This window comes from Strix aluco, chromosome 8 (genome assembly GCF_031877795.1).
Source record: "Strix aluco isolate bStrAlu1 chromosome 8, bStrAlu1.hap1, whole genome shotgun sequence".
NCBI classification, from domain to species: Eukaryota; Metazoa; Chordata; class Aves; order Strigiformes; family Strigidae; genus Strix; species Strix aluco.
In genome coordinates, this window is record NC_133938.1 from 6892742 (window position 1) to 6911606 (window position 18865).

At 47.0% G+C, this 18865-nt stretch overlaps 1 protein-coding gene across 1 annotated transcript in view; it reads left to right on the forward strand.

The window, feature by feature from the left end:
- Positions 1 to 18865, forward strand: part of LRP8 (LDL receptor related protein 8) — a 192524-nt gene that overhangs the window by 166140 nt on the left and 7519 nt on the right. Inside the window, exons 6-13 of the mRNA XM_074831993.1 lie at positions 5770 to 5892; positions 6248 to 6370; positions 9273 to 9392; positions 9522 to 9647; positions 11419 to 11590; positions 14523 to 14750; positions 15292 to 15410; positions 16901 to 17040. Of these exons, the coding sequence (XP_074688094.1) occupies positions 5770 to 5892; positions 6248 to 6370; positions 9273 to 9392; positions 9522 to 9647; positions 11419 to 11590; positions 14523 to 14750; positions 15292 to 15410; positions 16901 to 17040 (1151 nt within the window). The remainder of the gene's footprint in view (positions 1 to 5769; positions 5893 to 6247; positions 6371 to 9272; positions 9393 to 9521; positions 9648 to 11418; positions 11591 to 14522; positions 14751 to 15291; positions 15411 to 16900; positions 17041 to 18865) is intronic.

Here is an 18865-nt window from a genome sequence, read left to right on the forward strand (position 1 = left end):
ATTTCAATCCCTGATGTTCAATTTGAAAGAAATTGTTTTTAAGTCTTTTACAGGCCCCATTTTACTTTGGTACTGCTGGGTGAGAGGAATGGGACTGTGTCCATGTACCTTGCTGTGGCAGAGAGACCACTCTGTTCCCCAGCTTCTTTCCTTGATCTGACAGACACCAGCAGTATCCAGCTGAGCTCAAACTGCCAAGACGTGAGGCCCAAAAGGAGCAGGGCTCTGATAGCATCCCTCAGCTGCACAGCAGCTTCACCACATAGCACCTCCAGATGCACCAAGGGTAGCCTTCCTGGGGTAGAGGATGCAGCTGGACACCGCCACAACATAGCACAGTGCTGACAACCAGTGGAGGAAGGAGGAAATGTGGCAGAAGTGCCTTGAGACAATTATATCTGTGACTAGTGGAGATTTAGCCCCCGAGGTTTTTTTCTATTAAGTCTCAATACAGCACAATGTGCAGCTTATCTCCAGAGGAGAAGCGAGCATGTGAGCTGCTTCTGCTGCTTTCAGTCCTTTGGGCCAGGAAACAGTGGGCTTCAAAGCCCCATGTTTTAGCTCCCACAGTGCTCCTCTGTATGGAGTGCCTGGTTCTGCCTTTTACACCAGTGCAGACTAGGAGTCACCCCAGTGCCACAGAGGTGCATAAGCCTGCTGCTGTTTACACCGTGGGGAGGGGAATCTCTAAGGTAGTGGCCAGGAGAGGGCTTGCGGCACTGAATGCTCCTGTAGCTGATGGGTCAGCTGGGTCAGAGTCAAAACTAATGTTGCTTCCCCATCCTAAATGCAGCAGTTGCTTGTCTGCAGATGCCTGCAGTAAGAAAGGGACATTTGAGAGCTCTGGAAACTCAGCATCACTGTTCATCTGTTGGACTGAAGAGTTTAGAGATTGACCTTTATTTTTACTTTTTTTTCTCTCCAGAAATTCTCTTCCTGAGATTAGTATCACGTGGCACGCAGGGAGTTACAGGTGTATGACACTGCTCCATCCCCTTAGCAACAGGGATGGCACAAGTACCGCTCAGTTTGACTTGATTAAAACTGCAGATACCAGCACTGCATCTTCTCTTGCAAATGGGAATCATATGGGATTTGCATTGTATAAAATAGAGGGATGGGAGCTAATGCTTTAAAAAAAAATGTCATGAGGCCATCACCAGTCATTTGTTGTAATCATCTTGGGGTGATAAACGAGTAGAGCAGAAATGAAGGGTGACAATTGGTGAACAGGTTTTGGCAGCGATACAGCAAATAAATAGGAGCAAATGAGTCATTTCAGGAAAGCTGTGTGAGAACATTGAGTGGTTGGGGTTTTTTTTCCCTAGCATATATATATTCAAATGTGTATATATATTTATAAAATGAACATTAGGTTAGATTTATTAGTCTCCAAATCTGGAATGGTTGTATTTTAAAATGTCCTTTGCAACTCAGGGCATCCAGGAGGGAGAATAAATAATGCTTACAACTGACAGCTAGAAAACAGATCCCTTGAGACCTGACCTCACACTTTTGTGTCTCTGTCTCCCCATCTATAAAATGGGGTTGATGCATTTTGCAAATTGCAGGGGTTTGGGGGCGGGGGGAACCCAGAAGACAGAAGAAACACAGGCTCAGACTTGGGATCTGGAATATATCTGCTGAATTTGAGCAATACAGCTTTTTTGCCCAGTATTTGCAAAGGGAATGTGTGTCTGAGTGTGCCTGTTAATTTAGCAGGGCTTTGGTAAATTGTTTCATATTTGATTTGCGGAACAGAGGAGATGGCTATAAAACTGCTGGGATTTCACTGATTTAAATCCTCCAAAATAGCACAGCAATTTTCTGAACATCTTGTGCAAATAAACAGCACAGCTCTTCCCTCTTCTTGGGATATTGCTCTGCTTTGGGAATGGCCGTGATGGCAGCCTGCTGTCAAGTCTGCCAGTGGTGCTAAGATGGGTTTGTCTTCCGACTTCAGGATAGCAAAATTCCTGGCGCTCTCCCCTCAAACTTATGTTCTCCAGACGAGTTAAAAACATAGCATTCTCTCTCCTCCTATTGACAAATGCACCAAAAAATAGAAATGCTGTATATGCATTTTAATATCTTTGTGGTCAGTAAGAGTTATTGCTGTATCTGCTCTTTTTAGATGTCTGTTAAGCTCAGGGGCCATTCCTCAAAGGTCTAAACTTCCATAGCTCTGCTGGAGTGAGAAGTGAGCCAGGAAACCAAGTCTGGTTTCCAAACTTCTGTCTCTTCTTCTTGAAGTGAAAACTTTGTGCAGTGATGTTGTACAGTCCCACATCTGTGCTTTGCAGTCTCTCTAGCAACGAGCTAAGAGCTGTGCTGTCATTTTTCTCTCAGTCTTGTGGTGCTTGTGCAACACTGTCTTTGCAGTTTCTGCAAAATTCTCCTTCATTTTAATTTGTTTTAGGATTGGAAACCTTTCTATTCTTAGCATCGAGCTATAAGTGCTTTTTAGAAGAGCTTTGAAGATTACAATTGAGGACAATTAGTAGGTTTTATAACAGCTGCCTTCCAAATCTGTAGCTGTTGTCATGCAGATTTACTTGATAAACTGGAGACCTGTTCCTGCTCCAGGAGAGACAAGACTCCCGTTGGCTTTAATTATGTATTACACTTTTGTGGGGGGTTAATCCTTATAGTCAGAAATGGAGGACCATCCATTCCTGTCTCCACATACAGAGGTTGCTTCAGAAAAGGTGAGGTAAACTGTTTTTCATGTTGGGGGAGAAGACAAGAAATCATTGTGGCAAGGGAATTTTGGGCTAGACAGTAGGAAAAGCTTTGCAATGGCCAAGGTTTAGCTTGGCAGAGGTTGGGTTTGCCTAGGGGGGAGGTGGTCTCTCTGCTGTCAGGGCTTCTCCCAGCAGGTGGTTGTACATGGCAGGAACGGTTCAAGCAGAAGTGCCTCTGCCTCCCTGCAGGAGCTCTCAGTGCCACTTCCAGATCTGTGGTCTGTGATTCTCTCAAACCACAGGTTTGTTTCTTCCTCTCCTTCATTTTTCTCCATTTAGAGCAGCAGTTCCACAGCTTAGTTTGGAGCTGCTGTCTCAGATGTCCCACAGAGGTTTCCCATTTCTTTGCCGGGGTTTATTAGCTGAAATGTGGTGACACAGCTGGTCCCATAACTACGCTTATTGCTTGGGATTTTTTTTGTCGCTTTGCAGCTTTTTATGAATACAGTGCATATGGCTTTCCTCTCCAAGGAGCAGTGCTATTTCCAAACGTTCCTTATGTGAATACTGTGTACTTATAAAGGCAGGATTTCTCCCTTCCCCCACCAGCCCTGCAGTTGTGGCTTTTCCTGTCTCTTGTGCCCTTCGTCAGCTGAGGATGCACTAGAGCTAAGTCCAGTGAAGCAGTCGTGAATCTGGATCCACAGGATGCAGTCACCAATAATGCTGAGCCTTTGTGCAAGTAATACTTTATGGTATCGATGCAGGCTTATACTTCATGTCTGTGGCTCTTCCTGGGTTATCTGAAAGTGGTAATTTTTGTATTAGAACCAGTTTGTCAAATTGTCAAGGAAAGTCTGCCACGTAGCTCTCACCTCCCATGTCATAACATCAGCGCTGACCTCCTCTAGCTATTCAGAGGCAGTGATTTTCTGTCGTAGGATACCAGGATGCAATCAGCAAGATGGAAAGGCTAGAATCAAGAGCTCTCCAGGGTGTGCTGCCTTAATAGGCTTTTGAGAAAACATCTGTAAGACGATCCCCTCAGAAGTAAGCTGCATAACATGTCCCAGGAATGAGGAGCCTGTTTTGCCCTTTGCTGGCTAGTGAGTGCCTGTACCCTTTGTCAGTGCAAGTCTGGTCCCAGCTAAGCAGGTCTCTCAGTGTAACCTTGGGGAGGGAAACATGACTGCTTTTAGTATGGTCACTGCAGCTGTCTGTTTGGTTTTTTTTCCCCAGCTTTGCTGTTGACCAGATCTGTTTTGAGTCTGTAATAATCTGACCTGGACAAATGAGCTTCAGGCTTAAAACCTGGCCTGACGCTGTGGAGATGTTTTTGGCTTGTAACCCCAAGAAACACCACGCAGCAGTGCAGTGGAGCTCTTCTGCCTTCCAGCGGTCTGTTAGCTCATGGGCATTCAGTAACCCGAATGCCCATGTCTGTGTTGCTAGCTTCATCCCTAGTGTGACCACATTGGCTTTGGCAGAGAGAGTCAATACATGTCTCTTGCCCATGCCCTTAGCCTGAACATGTTTTGAAATAAAGGCTTTTGATGCAGTTCCCCACAGCCTCCTCCTAGAGAAACGGATACATTATGGTCTAGACAAGTGGTCTGTGCGGTGGGTGGGGAACTGGCTGACAGGCTGCACCCAGAGGATGATGGTAAATAGATCTTTTTCAAACTGGCAACCTGTCACAAGTGGAGTCCTCCAGGGATTGATACTGAGCCCAATGCTGTTTAGTATCTTTGTAAGTGATCTGGATGATGGGATCAAGTGTACCCTGATCAAGTTTGCTGATAATACCAAGCTGAGTGGGGAAGTGGACACTTCAGAAGAGAGCGCCACCCTGCAGGAAGAGCTGAATAGGCTGGAAGAGTGGGCTAACAAGAACCTTACGAAGTGCAACAAGGACAAGTGTGAGGTCTTGCACCTGGGAAAACATAATCCAGGAGTGCAGCACAGGCTGGGATCTACCTGGCTGGAGAGCAGCTCTGTGGAAAGGGACCTGGGGGTCCTGGTGGACAGCTCAGTGAGTGATCAGTGTGCTGCAGCAGCAAAGAAAGCCAGCAGGGTGCTGGGTTGCATCTACAAGGGCATCACCAGCAGAGATAAAGAAGGCATTACCCCACTCTACTCAGTGCTTGTCAGGCTACACCTGGAATACTGTGTTCAGTTTGGGTCCCTGCTATGCAAAAAAGATGTGGACAGGCTGGAGAGGGCTCAGAGGAGGGCCCCAAAGATGATCAAGGGACTGGGAAGCCTGCCCTGTGAGGAAAGGCTGAGGGAACTGGGTTTGTTCAGCCTTGAGAAGGCCTAGGGGGGACCTTGTCACCATGTTTTGGTATTTAAAGGGTGGCTACGAAGAAGATGGAGACTCCCTTTTTACAGGCAGTCACATGGAAAAGACGAGGGGTAATGGGTGCAAGTTATTCCTGGGGAGATTCCAACTGGACACAAGGAAAATTTTTCACAATTAAAACAGTCGGCCACTGGAATAATCTTCCCAGGGAAGTGGTGGATTCCGCAACACCGGACACTTTTAAGATTCAGCTGGACAGGGTGCTGGGCCATCTGGTCTAGACAGTGCTTTTGCCAAGAAAGTTGGACTGACCAGATGATCCTTGAGATCTCTTCCAACCTGATATTCTATGATTAAATACATTTTTTCTGAAGGAAGGAGAGCTAAGGAGCAGTTGCCTTTGCCTACCTAGTGCCATTCTGCTCCTAGTTGGAAAGCAGCCTGGTCTCTCACATAGACTGAAGAACCCTGCTTGCTTTCTTGTGTATCACCTGAGACACTGCACTGCCTGCACTGATTCTGTTTTGAGTAGATCTGCTCGTACCATCATTGGGGGCCTTTTCCCAAGGACGTAGAGGGTGATCTGGGATGGCAGAGGGGCACAGGAGGACAGTGACTGAGGCAGCTGCTGCCTCTGTTGCTTTGGTGGAAGCAGACGATGCTCTGTGACATTTGCTGACAGAGGATGCAAAACTCCAGCAGTGTCAGTGATACGTGGCTAAAAGGTACCACACAGAAGATTCGAGTCCTGCGTGGCTAATGCTTGAATGTGTTGTCTTAAAGCTCTGGTGACCTGCCGGCCAGATGAATTCCAGTGTGGTGATGGGACCTGTATCCACGGAGCAAAGCAGTGCGACAAGGTGCACGACTGTCCTGACAACAGCGATGAGGCAGGCTGCGTCCAAGGTAGGTACAGACAGCTCTGCACTCCTACTCCTCGTGCTCCGTGGTGTAAGCCTGCGAGAGCTGGGTGGCCATTGGAAAGGGAAGAGGCCTGTGCTCCTCGGGGCCGTGGCAGGCTGCTTCCTGTGGAGAGTTTTAAGCTGTTCTGGCAGTGGGGTTGCCTGGGAGAGACGATTGTGCTGACCACGCAGAATGCATGAGTTGAAAAGTTTCTCGCATGATGCTCAGGCTTAATGTTCATTTGCTTAATCCCATCCCATTTCTGCTAATGACACCCTCTTGAAGCTTTATGTCAGGCTTTTTGTTGTCATGAGCCTCAACTAACTTAGTTGCTTTCCTCTCTTGCCCGACATGACAGAGTCAGCATGTGAAAGTCCCAGCAAGTTTCAGTGTAAGAGTGGAGAGTGCATTGACGGAGGCAAAGTGTGCGATTCACATAGAGACTGCAGGGACTGGTCTGACGAGCCTCTGAAAGAATGTGGTACAGTACTTGCCTTCTACGTGTTGCTCCTGTTGTAACTGCTTCCCCTCTCCTCCATCTGGTGCTCACAGCTTTGAGTGTAACCACATGTAGCTGCTAATGCTATTTCTCACTCTGCTCCTCTTTCCTTGCCTTTATTCTCTCATCACCCTTCATATGAATATAATTAGTAGCCTAGTCTGATCATCTGTAAGTTTGAACTGTGCCCTTCTCAGCTCAGCTTTTATTCTTGGAGGGATGTATGAACTGAGCATGGGACTAGGAACCAGGAATTCCTCCTCTTCCCAGATACTAGTGTCCTCCACAGCACAGACCGGTTTATTTAGCATCGTTGCCTAAATTATCTTTGAATTGTAAGATGATGGTAACATCATAAAAATTTAGCAGTGGGAACACGCTTTGAAGGTGAAAACACATAGAGTGGCACCAATCACTGAGAGATTACTTCAGCCATTGCTGGGTTTTACATGTTGTTGCTGCTTCCCTTAGAACTGACAGCAGGTTGTTCTCTGCCACGTCCTGCCAGCTCTGGGCTAGTGAGAATGTGCAAGCCACGAGAGCCAGGTCTGCATCAGGGCTGTCGGAGTCAGCAGAACAGGAAGCCCAGGCTAGAGAGCTGCTGCTCTCCCTAGGGCAGCCCCTCTCATGTCTCCCACTGGGCACTAGCCCCGGTCTGGAGCATTACACAAACACATTTTTTTCCCCAGTGTAAGAACGTCTCTTTCCATGATACCACGGAGCACCAGTAGCACGGAGCTCAGTGCCTGCCTCTTAAATAACTCACATTGAGGAAGAACTGCCAGTCTCTCCCCTCTATCAGACAAGAAGTGTGTGTGCATGCCTAGTGAGGATGCTTTTACCTTGTGCTTTGAGTATGCCCCTGCTTTCTTCCACACTAATCCGCATCTCCCTGTCTTTCTGAGTGGGTGTTGCAACTTGTCTGGCTGTGGAGGTCTCCCAGCAAAGCTGGCAGCCCAGTTCGTCTTAGAGACTGGGCAGTGGCACGGCACAGCTGGGCTTGGTGCTCATCCTTACAGTGGTGACGTGGCTGACTTGATGCAGTCCCAGGCTGGCAGTGAAGTGACGTTTGAGTTAGGAAGCCGAGCAGAGAATAGCCCCCAAAGGAAACATGTTTCTTTAAGAGCGCAGAATGATGTGGATTGCTGTGAATGTAACGCCCACACACAAGTAATCCACACAGAAGGCAGGAGATGCAGGACATGCTCCTCATCTTGGTGTGTCTGTCTAGCTGTGTGCTAGACACTGCAGTGCCCTCTGAGATTCTCCAAAAAAGCATGGCAGAAGACAGAACATCACTTGTCTTACTTTAGGCAGGCAGTGAATACACTGCTGAAGTTTGAGTAAAGGGCAGCAGCTGCCCAGCAGGAAGAGAACAGGCTAATGTCTCTGCCTGGCTTCTCCTCAGCTCCTGTTGAGAAGAGCAGCAAGTGAACAGCACTTGATTTACAGTCTCTAAATCCATTCCACAGAGCACCCCTGAAACCATGGGAGTCATCTGAGTGAGGGTTTGCTTGTTAGTCAAAGCAGCCTTTGTAGTATTTTGCAGAGAGCAGTTGTGCATGTTTATGACCCAGTTTGCTAGAGGCCTATGCAAGTGTAGGAATAGGTGATATCCATTAATAAACATCATTGAACAGTGACAACACACAAGGTGACTCTGTGGACACCTTCTTGGAGCCTAGTGAACTTGTTCTATTAATAATGTATTGATATCTGTATGTGTGTCTCTTTGATAGGAAGGTGAAAGCATCCCAGAGCTGAGGTGGGGTTCCTTCTGGCATGGTATTTTCCTAGTCTTACTGACTTAATTGGCTTGTGGTTGTTTTTATTGTCTTCGAAGAGCACTGGTTTAATGGCTCTGCTGTACTGCTCACCTGCAGTGTGCAAGGAAGCAAGAAGTAAAAGATAAATTAAAAATTTGCCTTTAAATTGCATTATAGATCAAAGCAAATCAGTTTTGCTTGTTCTAGTGAGCCCACTGTCGCTGAAATCCCACAGCTTCTGTTCAGCAGTCATACTTAGGGAGAGGACTTTCCCCTCACCTTGTGTAGGTTAATTACAACAACAAGAAATGTTATTTCTGACAGGAGACCCACTTTCCTCAACCTCTCATTCAGTTCTAGTTAAAAGGATCCATTTAGTTTGTTCTTCATTTCAGCACTTGAAAGGATCAGAGAGGTGGCCTTGGATTAGACAAGGACCCAGGAGAGGATGGGGGCTGTTGCTTCATAAATTGCACACTTGGGCTGATGCAGGCTGCCAGCAGAGACTGTTGTGTGGGATGTGTTTGTGGGAGGACTGTATCTCGGTGCTAATGGAGCATCTCTGCCAGACTGTACTTTGGTGTTTTCTGGAATTTTCACATAGAATGTTCCTTGGAGCTAGATGGGAAACCAGTACAGTATTTCAAAATAGCTGGCCCCTGGGAGATGAGACTCCCCCAGCATGAATTATTAAAGCTCACAGAGACTGTTCAGAAAAGTCAACATGAACCAGTGCATGGGGAAGAAGTCTCCTGGAGAGAGCCTTTAGGTCCCTTAGAAGTTTCTCACATGTGGCAGAACCTGCTCAAAGCAGCAGCTCTCTGATGGGATGAGATGCAGAGATTCACATACGTTGTATCCTCAGGGCTCCCTGTTCATTTAGCCACTAGCTTTCAGTCCAAATGATCCTGCAGTGTTGGTTTGGAATAATAAAGAGCAAGAAAGTGATATGGTGGTGGCTTCCTCTCTGTGAAGTCACTCACATGCTCTGTGGGCCCAGCTCCTGGCTACCAAAAGCTGATAGATATAGGAAAATTTCTGAGGACATCGCTTAATTTTATTCAATGTTACAACTAAAAGCCCTCCTTTGTCATATATTATCTGTATATCCCTTCCAGGTATTAATGAATGCTCTATGAACAACGGTGGCTGCTCACACATATGCAAAGACTTGAAGATTGGTTATGAATGTGAATGCCCGCCCGGATACAAGCTTCTGGATAAAAAAACGTGTGGAGGTAATTTACATGCAAACAGCAGTCCCTTGTGTTTCACCATACAGACATGTGATTATATTCACTTCAGCATTGCTCCATCACAGATGGTTTGATTTCAAGTTATTGATGGGTTTCAAACACTCCTTTCAGACATAGATGAATGTGAGAATCCAGACGCTTGTAGCCAGATCTGCATTAATTACAAGGGGGACTACAAATGCGAGTGCTACGAGGGATACGAGATGGACACCCTGTCCAAGAACTGCAAAGCTGTAGGTAAGACAGTGCCACGGGCACTTAAACTCTGCTTGCTCAACATCACAACTCTGATAAGAAAACATGCTTGCAGGGTTGAGGCTAGAGGAACAGAAACAAAAGGAAACTAGCAAAGCGAGCAAGCAAAGACATTTCATTTCGAGCAACACAGAACTGCTGCAGTGATAGCAGATGCATCTCCAGGCAAGAACTACTGATCATGCAGATCAGAATATTTTAACAGTGTACAGAGCAAGATTACAGTCACTAGTTGGCTGTTTAAAGTTGAAACTAGAAAAGAAAGTCTCTTGACAGGTGTTATTAAAAACAGTGCAGCAGTAATATTTAATAGTAGTATTAAAAGGAAGAAAACATCCCAATTAAAGCACGGTAGGTTAGCCACCTCTCCACCCTCCCAGCCTCTTACACAAATACCAGCATGAACACCAGCAGTTTGCTTGACCTTATTGCAAAAATAAATGGTAATGTCAGAGGGATAGAAAGTTGAATTGTGCAAGACTGAGCATTAGCCATGCTGGGGCTTTCTTTTATGGAAATAGGGGGTCTCCAGGGGAAGGATGAGTTACCTGCAATACAGAATTACTTCTCTTATGTTATCCTGCACATGTGTGTGGCCTCTTTCTTCCCAGGTTCTGTCTGGTATGCATAGTGTCCTGCATAATGTCTGTTAGTCTCACACCTGCAGGGAGTTAGGCCTGACCCAAATCCTGTGACACTGATCTGCTTGTTGGTAGGAAAATTCTGCTGTGCCCAAGAGTCTGTGCTGGGAGCCCTGTAGCACAAGGTATTCCAGAGCTGGAGCCTTGTCCCAGCTCTTCCCTTTCAGCATCATATTCCTCAATCCTCTCTTGTCCTTCTCAGTGGAAAGACACTTTTCACTAGGATCTTCTACTGGCCACTGTTGGAGACAAACCAGCCTAACCTACTAAAGCTTGTTCTGAGCTTCCCATCCTGTCCCTACCTCAAACAGGGAGGTGCACAAAGAGGAAACTAAAGCTTTAACTGTTTGACTTGCAGCTTATTTTAGTGACACTTAAGAGCACAGAGAAATCACGTGCTCTGCTGCTTGCAGAGGGCAGGGATGTGCACCTCTTGGGTGTCTGCCTCCTACAGGGAGGGACCTGCCATGAATAACCATGGAGGCTGAGGTGCTGGCTATGGGCTTCTAAGCAAAACAGCTGTTGAGTTTCTATGTGTCCTGTTCTCCTGTCTTCTGGACATTTCAGGTCAACTTTATGCTTTTGGAGAGGCTCTGGCCTGAGATCACGACTGCAGTAGCAATATCACCAGCACCTAGGCTGCAGGCTCTGGCCCCACAAAAAAGAGATGTGAACAGCCTGAGCCCAGGTGCTGTGTGTGTTCTGCGTGTACGGGACGGCCTCAAATTCCTCCCTGGTAACCAGTACTGGCTTTGCTGGATTCAATGTGGCTCTATCATGCCTCAGGTCTGGCTGCCTCCCTTCCCTCTAGGCAACCCAGAGGGCTGTCTCTTCCTTGGCCTGGCCACGACTCACTGGATTTTGTACCTGAAATGTGAAATTGAAGGCAAGGACCGAGCCAGGGACCACAGAGGTCCTGCAGTCTTCCATGTCTACGTGTGATAGCTCTGCCTCTGGAAGCCCTTTACACTTGCTTCTGGTGTGGTGTAAAGCTTCCTTACAAAGCAGCACTGTCGGTGTTTGATAGTTCTGTTGCTGTTTGAGAAATGAAAGCTGAATCCAGCTCTTGAGTCAGCTGCTAAAATATCAAATGCGCTGATTTTCTGTGGTAGGCAAGAGTCCGTACCTGATCTTCACCAATCGCCACGAGGTCCGTAAGATAGACCTGGTGAAAAGGGACTACTCCCGCATCATTCCCATGCTGAAGAATGTCGTGGCACTGGACGTGGAGGTGTCAACAAACAGAATATATTGGTGTGATTTGTTCTACCGAAAAATCTACAGGTAAGGGGCAAGAGAGGATGTGTGTTTGGGTACCTTTCCAAAGCTCTGGTTCTATCTGTACCCCTTAAAGACAACCTGCGGAGAATAACGCAGGGTACAGTGCACCTCAGGGCTTTTCTTCCCTTACTGGATTACTGGTTGTGGCCGAGTTTGTAAGCTTTTTGAGGAACTGATAAATCAGGGGCTTGTGACTTTTAAGGCCAAAAATACAGTAAATCCAGTCAAGACAAAGTATCACATTCCAAAACTCAGTTTAGCTGAGGTCTCAGTGCAACAGGTCAAAGGCACCTAAACATGAGCCAGCACCATTAAATTATTTTCAGGTAATTTTGTAAATGGGAAATAAATACAGGAAGGCTTTTCATCAGTAATAGATCCTGCTGCATTTGTGCAATTAGACGTAGACTCTTATTTTACGAATCATAATACAGCTAAGGGATGCTGCGCCAGACTGCCGCTGTGCTGTGTGCTTGCTGTACGCGAAACCACAAAGGACTTAGCGTCTGAAACTACAGAGGAGGCACATGGTGGGAGCAAGGAGGTAGCAACGCAGATACTAGCTGCCCACTGTAGTCTCTGGTAGACTGAATTTAAATTCACAGCACTTGACCATGGTATATATTCTGTAATTCTCATTCTCTCTCCTCCTTCAGCTGTTTTTATGGCATCCATCACAATATTATGTACTGGGGCTTGTGAGTGTGCCTAGTCAAAAATGCATTTAATTTATGTGCTGAAAATCCCCCATGTATATTCTGATTTGCATTGCTATTGCACCCTCTTGCAGCTTCTACAGTGATTTGTTGTGGATTTTAGCTAATGATCAGGCAAAGGTTGATTGGTTTCAGTGTGTGGGAGCCAAGCCAGGGTTTCTGCAGGCTGTGGTGGCTCCCGTGCCGTTGGCAGGGAAGGTTGCCCAGGCTGTGCTGGGTATTAAGCGCGCAAGTAGCTAGGCAGGTACCCTGAGCGGGCCTGTGGGGCTCTGAAAACAGGGGAGAGGTTTCAGAAGCAAGCTGGCTGCTTTCACGGTGTCTGATCCTGTAGGCACAGGCAGGGGTGGGTAAGGGCTTTGTATTCATACACAGAGAATTATTCAAGATACACAGCTCCTTCTGCAGCTCTGACAGTGAACGCCCTGGGGCGCTGGGGGCCACCAAACAGTGTTCATACCCTGAACATGGCTGTACCAAGCCTTTTTCCAAACAGCAGATTTTTCTCTTTCTTACTCCTGTTTGCATTAGCTTTCTCTTATGTCCCACCTTTTCGGCAGAGCAAGCTGCACAATTATAACTTCTTAACAATTCGTGTTCCTGTTTAAAATACTGCTACTATCACTAATATCAAACACTTTTAAACAAAAGGCCACCATGTCCTTCCAGCAGAGAACAGGACTCCACCCACAGGAGTCCTCTGGGGAAAAGCAGTCTACAGTTGAGAGGCTATTGCAAGGGGAGAGCTATGGTACAAGGGGTAATCACTGGCAGGAGATCCCATCTTTCTTAGTGCTCCCCTCGCTTGCCTTTCCAGATCCTCTCCTGTTGAGGTCATGTCCCCTTTGGGGTGTCAGAAGATCTTTTACAGTATTTAGTGATTAGGAGAATTGAAATGTCAGTTGTATTTCAGCCCTCCCATTTGAAAGTCGCAGGAGCCTCTCTGCTTCCCCAGCAGTGCAGCAAGTGGCACTGAGGGTACAGCACAGCCGCTCACCGTGACAGTGGGCGGGAAGTATCGAACACCACTCTATCACTGGGGAGGAATTAACTGGCCTGGAGTTGTGTAGTTAGAACATGTGGTTCTCGTCAGACTAAAGTAACAGTCTTGGGAACATTGTCAGATGCCCTGCAGAACCCCAACAACACCCTTCATTTGGTATGGGGTCAGAGAGAACCCAAAACCATTCCTTGTAGTGAAGATGCAGTAGCATGCTGTTAATGCAGGCTGACTCTGCGTAGCCATTCCAGCCTGGGCCATGGCCCATAAAGCAGCGTCAAGAGTTCCTGATTTCAGACATTTTTTTTCAAGTCTCTAACCTGGTACTTAAGAGCAGAGCTTCCGTACGACTTTACCTTCTCATTCCACGACCAAAGGCAGGATGGCCCGGGAACAGGAGATGTGAACCATCTTGCAGTTTCAGATGTTCAGGTGGGGCGGAAACTGTCTGCTGTTTTGTAAATTTTTTAAGATGTAGCAAGTTATTCTAAGAGCCAGACTTAAGCTCTTAGAAACACTGATGCAAACTCAGAATAACTCTATTTCAGTTCACTCAGTGCAAGTGATACCAGTGCAGGGGCAACAGGGCAGAATCAGCCTGTGTGCTCGCAGGAGCAACACTGAGTTATTTATGAAACATCCACGTGGAGTTTGCTGCCTTTCGTTAGCGTTTTGAAAGATTTTGAGGCTGCCACTGATATTTAGTGAACATTTTCTTTGTATCTAACGAGATCACTTGCCAAATTAGTACAGCTCTATTAATTCCTTTGATGAATCATAATTAGTTACATAGGTCCTAATTCTGCAATACATTTAAGCACATTTATTTGCATGCTAAATTCAACTCTGTTCAGCAGAGCACTGGAGATTATATTTCTAATGTCCCTAAATCCCATGAACTGATGCTACTGAAGTTAACATGCCTGAAGTCAAATGTTTTGCTGAATTGTGCAGTTACAGCAGGAAGCAGGTAGAAAAATAAAATGACAGTTCTCTATTCTGGAAGTGCCTGCCATCCAGATGTAGGGAAATAAGAACAAGTTGTAGGAGAAAGCGGAAGGTCGCAGCATGCAGCTATAAGGGCTTCCAGGTCAGTCACGCTGCCACGTGTGTACTCTCTTTCCGTGGGGTTGCAGTGGTGCTGCCGGGGCATTCAGCTGAGGTCCAACACCGAGCACGTCTGAGCTGTGTGTCAGTGCAGTGACCAGTCCTGTCTTTGCAGTGCCTACATAGACAAAGCGAGTGACACAGCTGAGCAGGTGATTTTGATAGACAGCCAGCTGAACTCTCCCGAAGGACTGGCCATAGACTGGGTTCATAAGAATATCTACTGGACAGATTCTGGAAACAAGACCATCTCAGTGGCCACTGCAGATGGAAGCAGGAGGAGAACACTTTTCAACAGTGACCTCAGTGAGCCAAGAGCCATTGCTCTTGATCCCACACGGAGGTAGGTGTAAAGATAACAAACGCTCCCTTCACCAACAAAGATGTTCCAGTATTCCTTCTGTCTCTCTGACAAACTTGTGGGAGGTTCTCATCTCATCAAGACTTCAGGTGCCCTTTAAGATCCATTGAACTTAAACAGGACTGCTGAGGTGGTTCAAGTAGCTCTTTGCAAGGCCACTGCTGTTAAAGTTCTGAAAATTATTTTCAGAAATAATCAGTCAGGTCATGTGGTCGATGGGCCTGAGCTGGTCCAGGTTGTGCTGGGAAATGAAGTAGTCTGTCTGACGTGTATGGGCTACTTGGATAAGTGAAGTCTACGTACCTAGCAGACACACCTGGAGATAGTCTGCCTGGGGTTACCACAATGAGATTTTGCCAGTTTTGTGGTGGGACAGTCTATGGAGGTGCATATCGGAATTAACTGAAGTGGCTGAGGGGCTTTGCTATAATAAGGAGACAACAGTGCATCTCCTACTCTGATTAGTAGTGCAGATTTCTTACATTAGAGTCAAATTTACTGGTTTTTTGCATCTGTCTTTCAGGTTCATGTACTGGTCTGACTGGGGAGACAAAGCTAAGATCGAGAAAGCCGGCCTGAATGGCGTGGGGCGGCGGGTGCTAGTGACTGACAACATTGAGTGGCCAAATGGCATCACGCTTGGTAAGTGCCCAGGTTACAGCTACAGCAGCCACTGTGTCTGACATAAATTTATTTTTATTGTTAAATAGGAAAACAAAATTGTAAATGTGCAATGGCACCTGTGCACAAAAATCCTGGAAATACTCTGTCACTGTTCACCAACACAAGCAATTTTATTTCAGTAGCAAGCATAGGCAGTAAGTCTCGCTGTGGTCAGAACCTCATACTGCGGGAGCTATGCGCTGCTTTCAGGTGTGCCTTAAGGCAAAGGGAAATTTTGGGGGAGGATGCCGAACTGCAACAGCCCTTTGGAAGTCCAGGAAGCATCAAGAGTCCTCAGTGCTAGTGCTCTGGACCGGGACCCGTCTCAGAAGCAGTGTCAAAGTGCTTCACTGGACTGATTAACACATGGTACATTGAGGGAAGAGACAGGGCCTGCAGAGCCCCGTTGCCCGTCGACATGCCTGCCCAGCTGCTCTGCGTGGGGGTGGTGAGACAGAACCCATCTCAGTCCCTATCCTGCATCCTGCTGGCACACAGAGGGCTGTGGTCATTCTCGCTGCCACACCAAGTTGCAGGAGTGGAAGGGAGGTTTCCCACCCTCACAGGGGCAGCAGGGGCCAGCCGCCTCTGGAGTGACAGCGTATGTGGTTAACACCATGCAGATGTGAGGTCATCTGCTTGGTTTTATATTTGAAAACTCTGGCCATGATGACAAGGATGTAGGAGAAAATGCTGCTACCATTGCGTAGTGTTGAAGTGCTACTGCTGCGAACAAATAATGTTATCCTTTAGTAATTAAAAAATTAATTAATGACTTGTTTAATTACAGAACTTGTTTTGTGTTGGCACTCATCCACTTGCATTCTGTTTGGTGAATCTCATCCAAAATGAGTGAGTTTGCCCCAGGAAGAGAAATTCAGTGCTTAGCATTCTAAGTAACATTGGATCCTGCCCTCCCACTCTTACCTGCACCCTCCCCAAAACCTCCCTGGTTGTGGTAGGAGTGTCCCCACCACCAGCATTCCCACAGCACAGGGAAGGGGTTCTGGACCCAGGAGTCTTATTCACTGAAAATGTGTAAATGGCACAGCTCCTTCAGAGAGGTGTTTCATGTGAATCACAGTCGTCGTTCTCCAGCAAGAGGCCAAGGACTGTACAGCCTTGCGGTGGATGAAGCTTCTTGCTCAGGCACTGAGGGAGTGACTCTGGGAAGCCCAAACTGCTGCTGGCCTGCTCCTCCTGGTAACAAAAGAACCTCATTGTACAAAGCTGTCAGTCAGGCGCTCCCCACCCACGCACAACAGAATGTTCCTCCTTTTTAATCTTATTTATAGGGTCTTATCCCAGCGTATCTGGGCACTGATTCAAAATCAGAAGTAATGTTAAAAAAAAAAAGGCCCATTAGTAAAGAGATTAGTCATGCTGCCAGCAGGAAAAACATGCTGGGCAAGAGAAAGAATGTTGCAGGAGCTGTGTGTAATTTTGCTTCATTGTGTTTCACTTCTCAGATTTGCTGAATCAGCGTCTCTACTGGGTAGACTCCAAATTGCATTCACTGTCCTGCATTGATTTCAATGGCAGCAACAGAAAAGTTCTGATCTCTTCTGTTGATGATCTGAGCCATCCTTTCGGCTTAGCAGTGTTTGAGGTAAGAGTCAAAAACGGATGCGGAACAGACTGGAGACTGCAAGAGGTCTCAGAGCTGCTCTTGATTAAAAGCTCTGCCTTTTGCATAGCACAGAAAGCTCAGCGAGGGCGTTCGCTGCTATAGAAACCGATTAACCTGGTGTGGGTTCAGCAGGGAAAATTGTTTTCTAAAGCCCTTAATCAGGAGCAGTGCGTTGTCTCATGCTTTTGCCTAATACAGGAGCAGTGCATCTGTGAGGGGCCGGTGGTGCCCTGCGTAACGCCTCCCGCAGAATGGGAAAATGGGCAGTGGGTTTGCCTTGATTTGAATTGAGCCAACTGTACAAAGGCCAGAACTGTCAGCAAGGGAAGGGGGAAGCCACTTACTGTGATCAGCAGCTGGGACAGTCACCGCGAGTGACACTGCAATGTCTTTTCCTTTGGAAGTTGGACGTGGGCTCTGAGCAGCCTCTCAGCCTGCAGCGGAGCACTCTGCTGCTCTCAGCTTTGTTTCACACCATCTCTGCATGCTTGTGTTGCGTTTTTTGGTGCCAACGGAACCCTCAGGGGAGGACAGCCCCTTGAATTTTGCTGCTTTAGCTGGTTGTTTCCGTTGTTCATCCCAGCATCTGCAGAAGTGTCCTCAGAAACATTTTTCCGCTGTCTCAGGAGCCTCAAGGCTTCTGCTGGGACTATCTGTGCCAGCAAGGCGCTGGCGGGGCTCCCCCTGCAGTCACTGCGCACCAGTGCTTGGCTGAGCCTGGGGACTTGGCCTTCACCTCGTTCTGAAAGGGTCAGCAGATCATTCTCGTTCAGGCTGAACTGCTCCAGTTATGACACACAAGCCCTGCCATCCATCAGAGGAACCTCCCTGTCCCCAACATTACAGCTCTGATCCTACAAAGACATAAGCCTGTTTTCACAAAGGCTTCCAGCTCCTACTTGAGTATGTTCCATCAAAAACCTGATTAGTCTTGTAGATTGAGTACTCTTGTACCATTCAGTGTCACACTGGAGCCTTACTAAAAGCAGTGCAGTAATTAATGCAGTAGTACAGTTCGGACCCTCAAATGTCATCAGGGGAAGAACTAAGAGCTGCTGAGATCTGCAGAAATTACTACATAAATGGGAATCCACATTTCTGCCATTAGTTTATACACAGCTACCCTGGGAGGGCCCAGGGCTCACAGCTTCCATGCAGTTTGTATCTCATGCTTAAAATCTAAAGCATGTGTTCGAACCTGCATCCCCCATCCTATCTCAGGAGCACTCCAGGGCTATGGGAGACTTTGCCTGGATGGAAGCAGAGAGACAATCCAGCTTTTCAACTCCTCCTCCCCTGGCACAGGATTGCCAAGTGTCACTAGCCTGGGGCAGTGAAGTCTTCTCTCTTGGAGCTACGCTCCTTTCTGTGATTGTTTAAATGATTACAGGAACAAAAGCTTCAATTTTGGCACCTCACTCTAAGGAAGCTATAGCAGAAAGGTGTGTGGCTGGCCCCCTGTCAAGGTGTGTGTCGGCCTCCTTTCTTCTCACTTCACTGGGTTGGCTTTTGACTCAGCAAAACCCTCTTCCCTACAACCCTTACTCCCATGCGATGTGTGTGATATCTGGGCATCTGATTTTGGGTGCGGGTTTCCTCAAGACATTGCTGCTCTTTTGTTTTATCCTCATCAGCCGTGTTTGGAAGGATCTCTTGGGTTATTTAAACCTCTGTACACCCTTCGTCATCTGAATGGCTGGTTAGAATAACAGACAACCCTTTTGCTTTTGATAATTTGCCCTTGTTCTCCAGCACCGTGGCCCTCCTACTGAAATACAGGCATTTGCTGCAGACAGCAGCATAC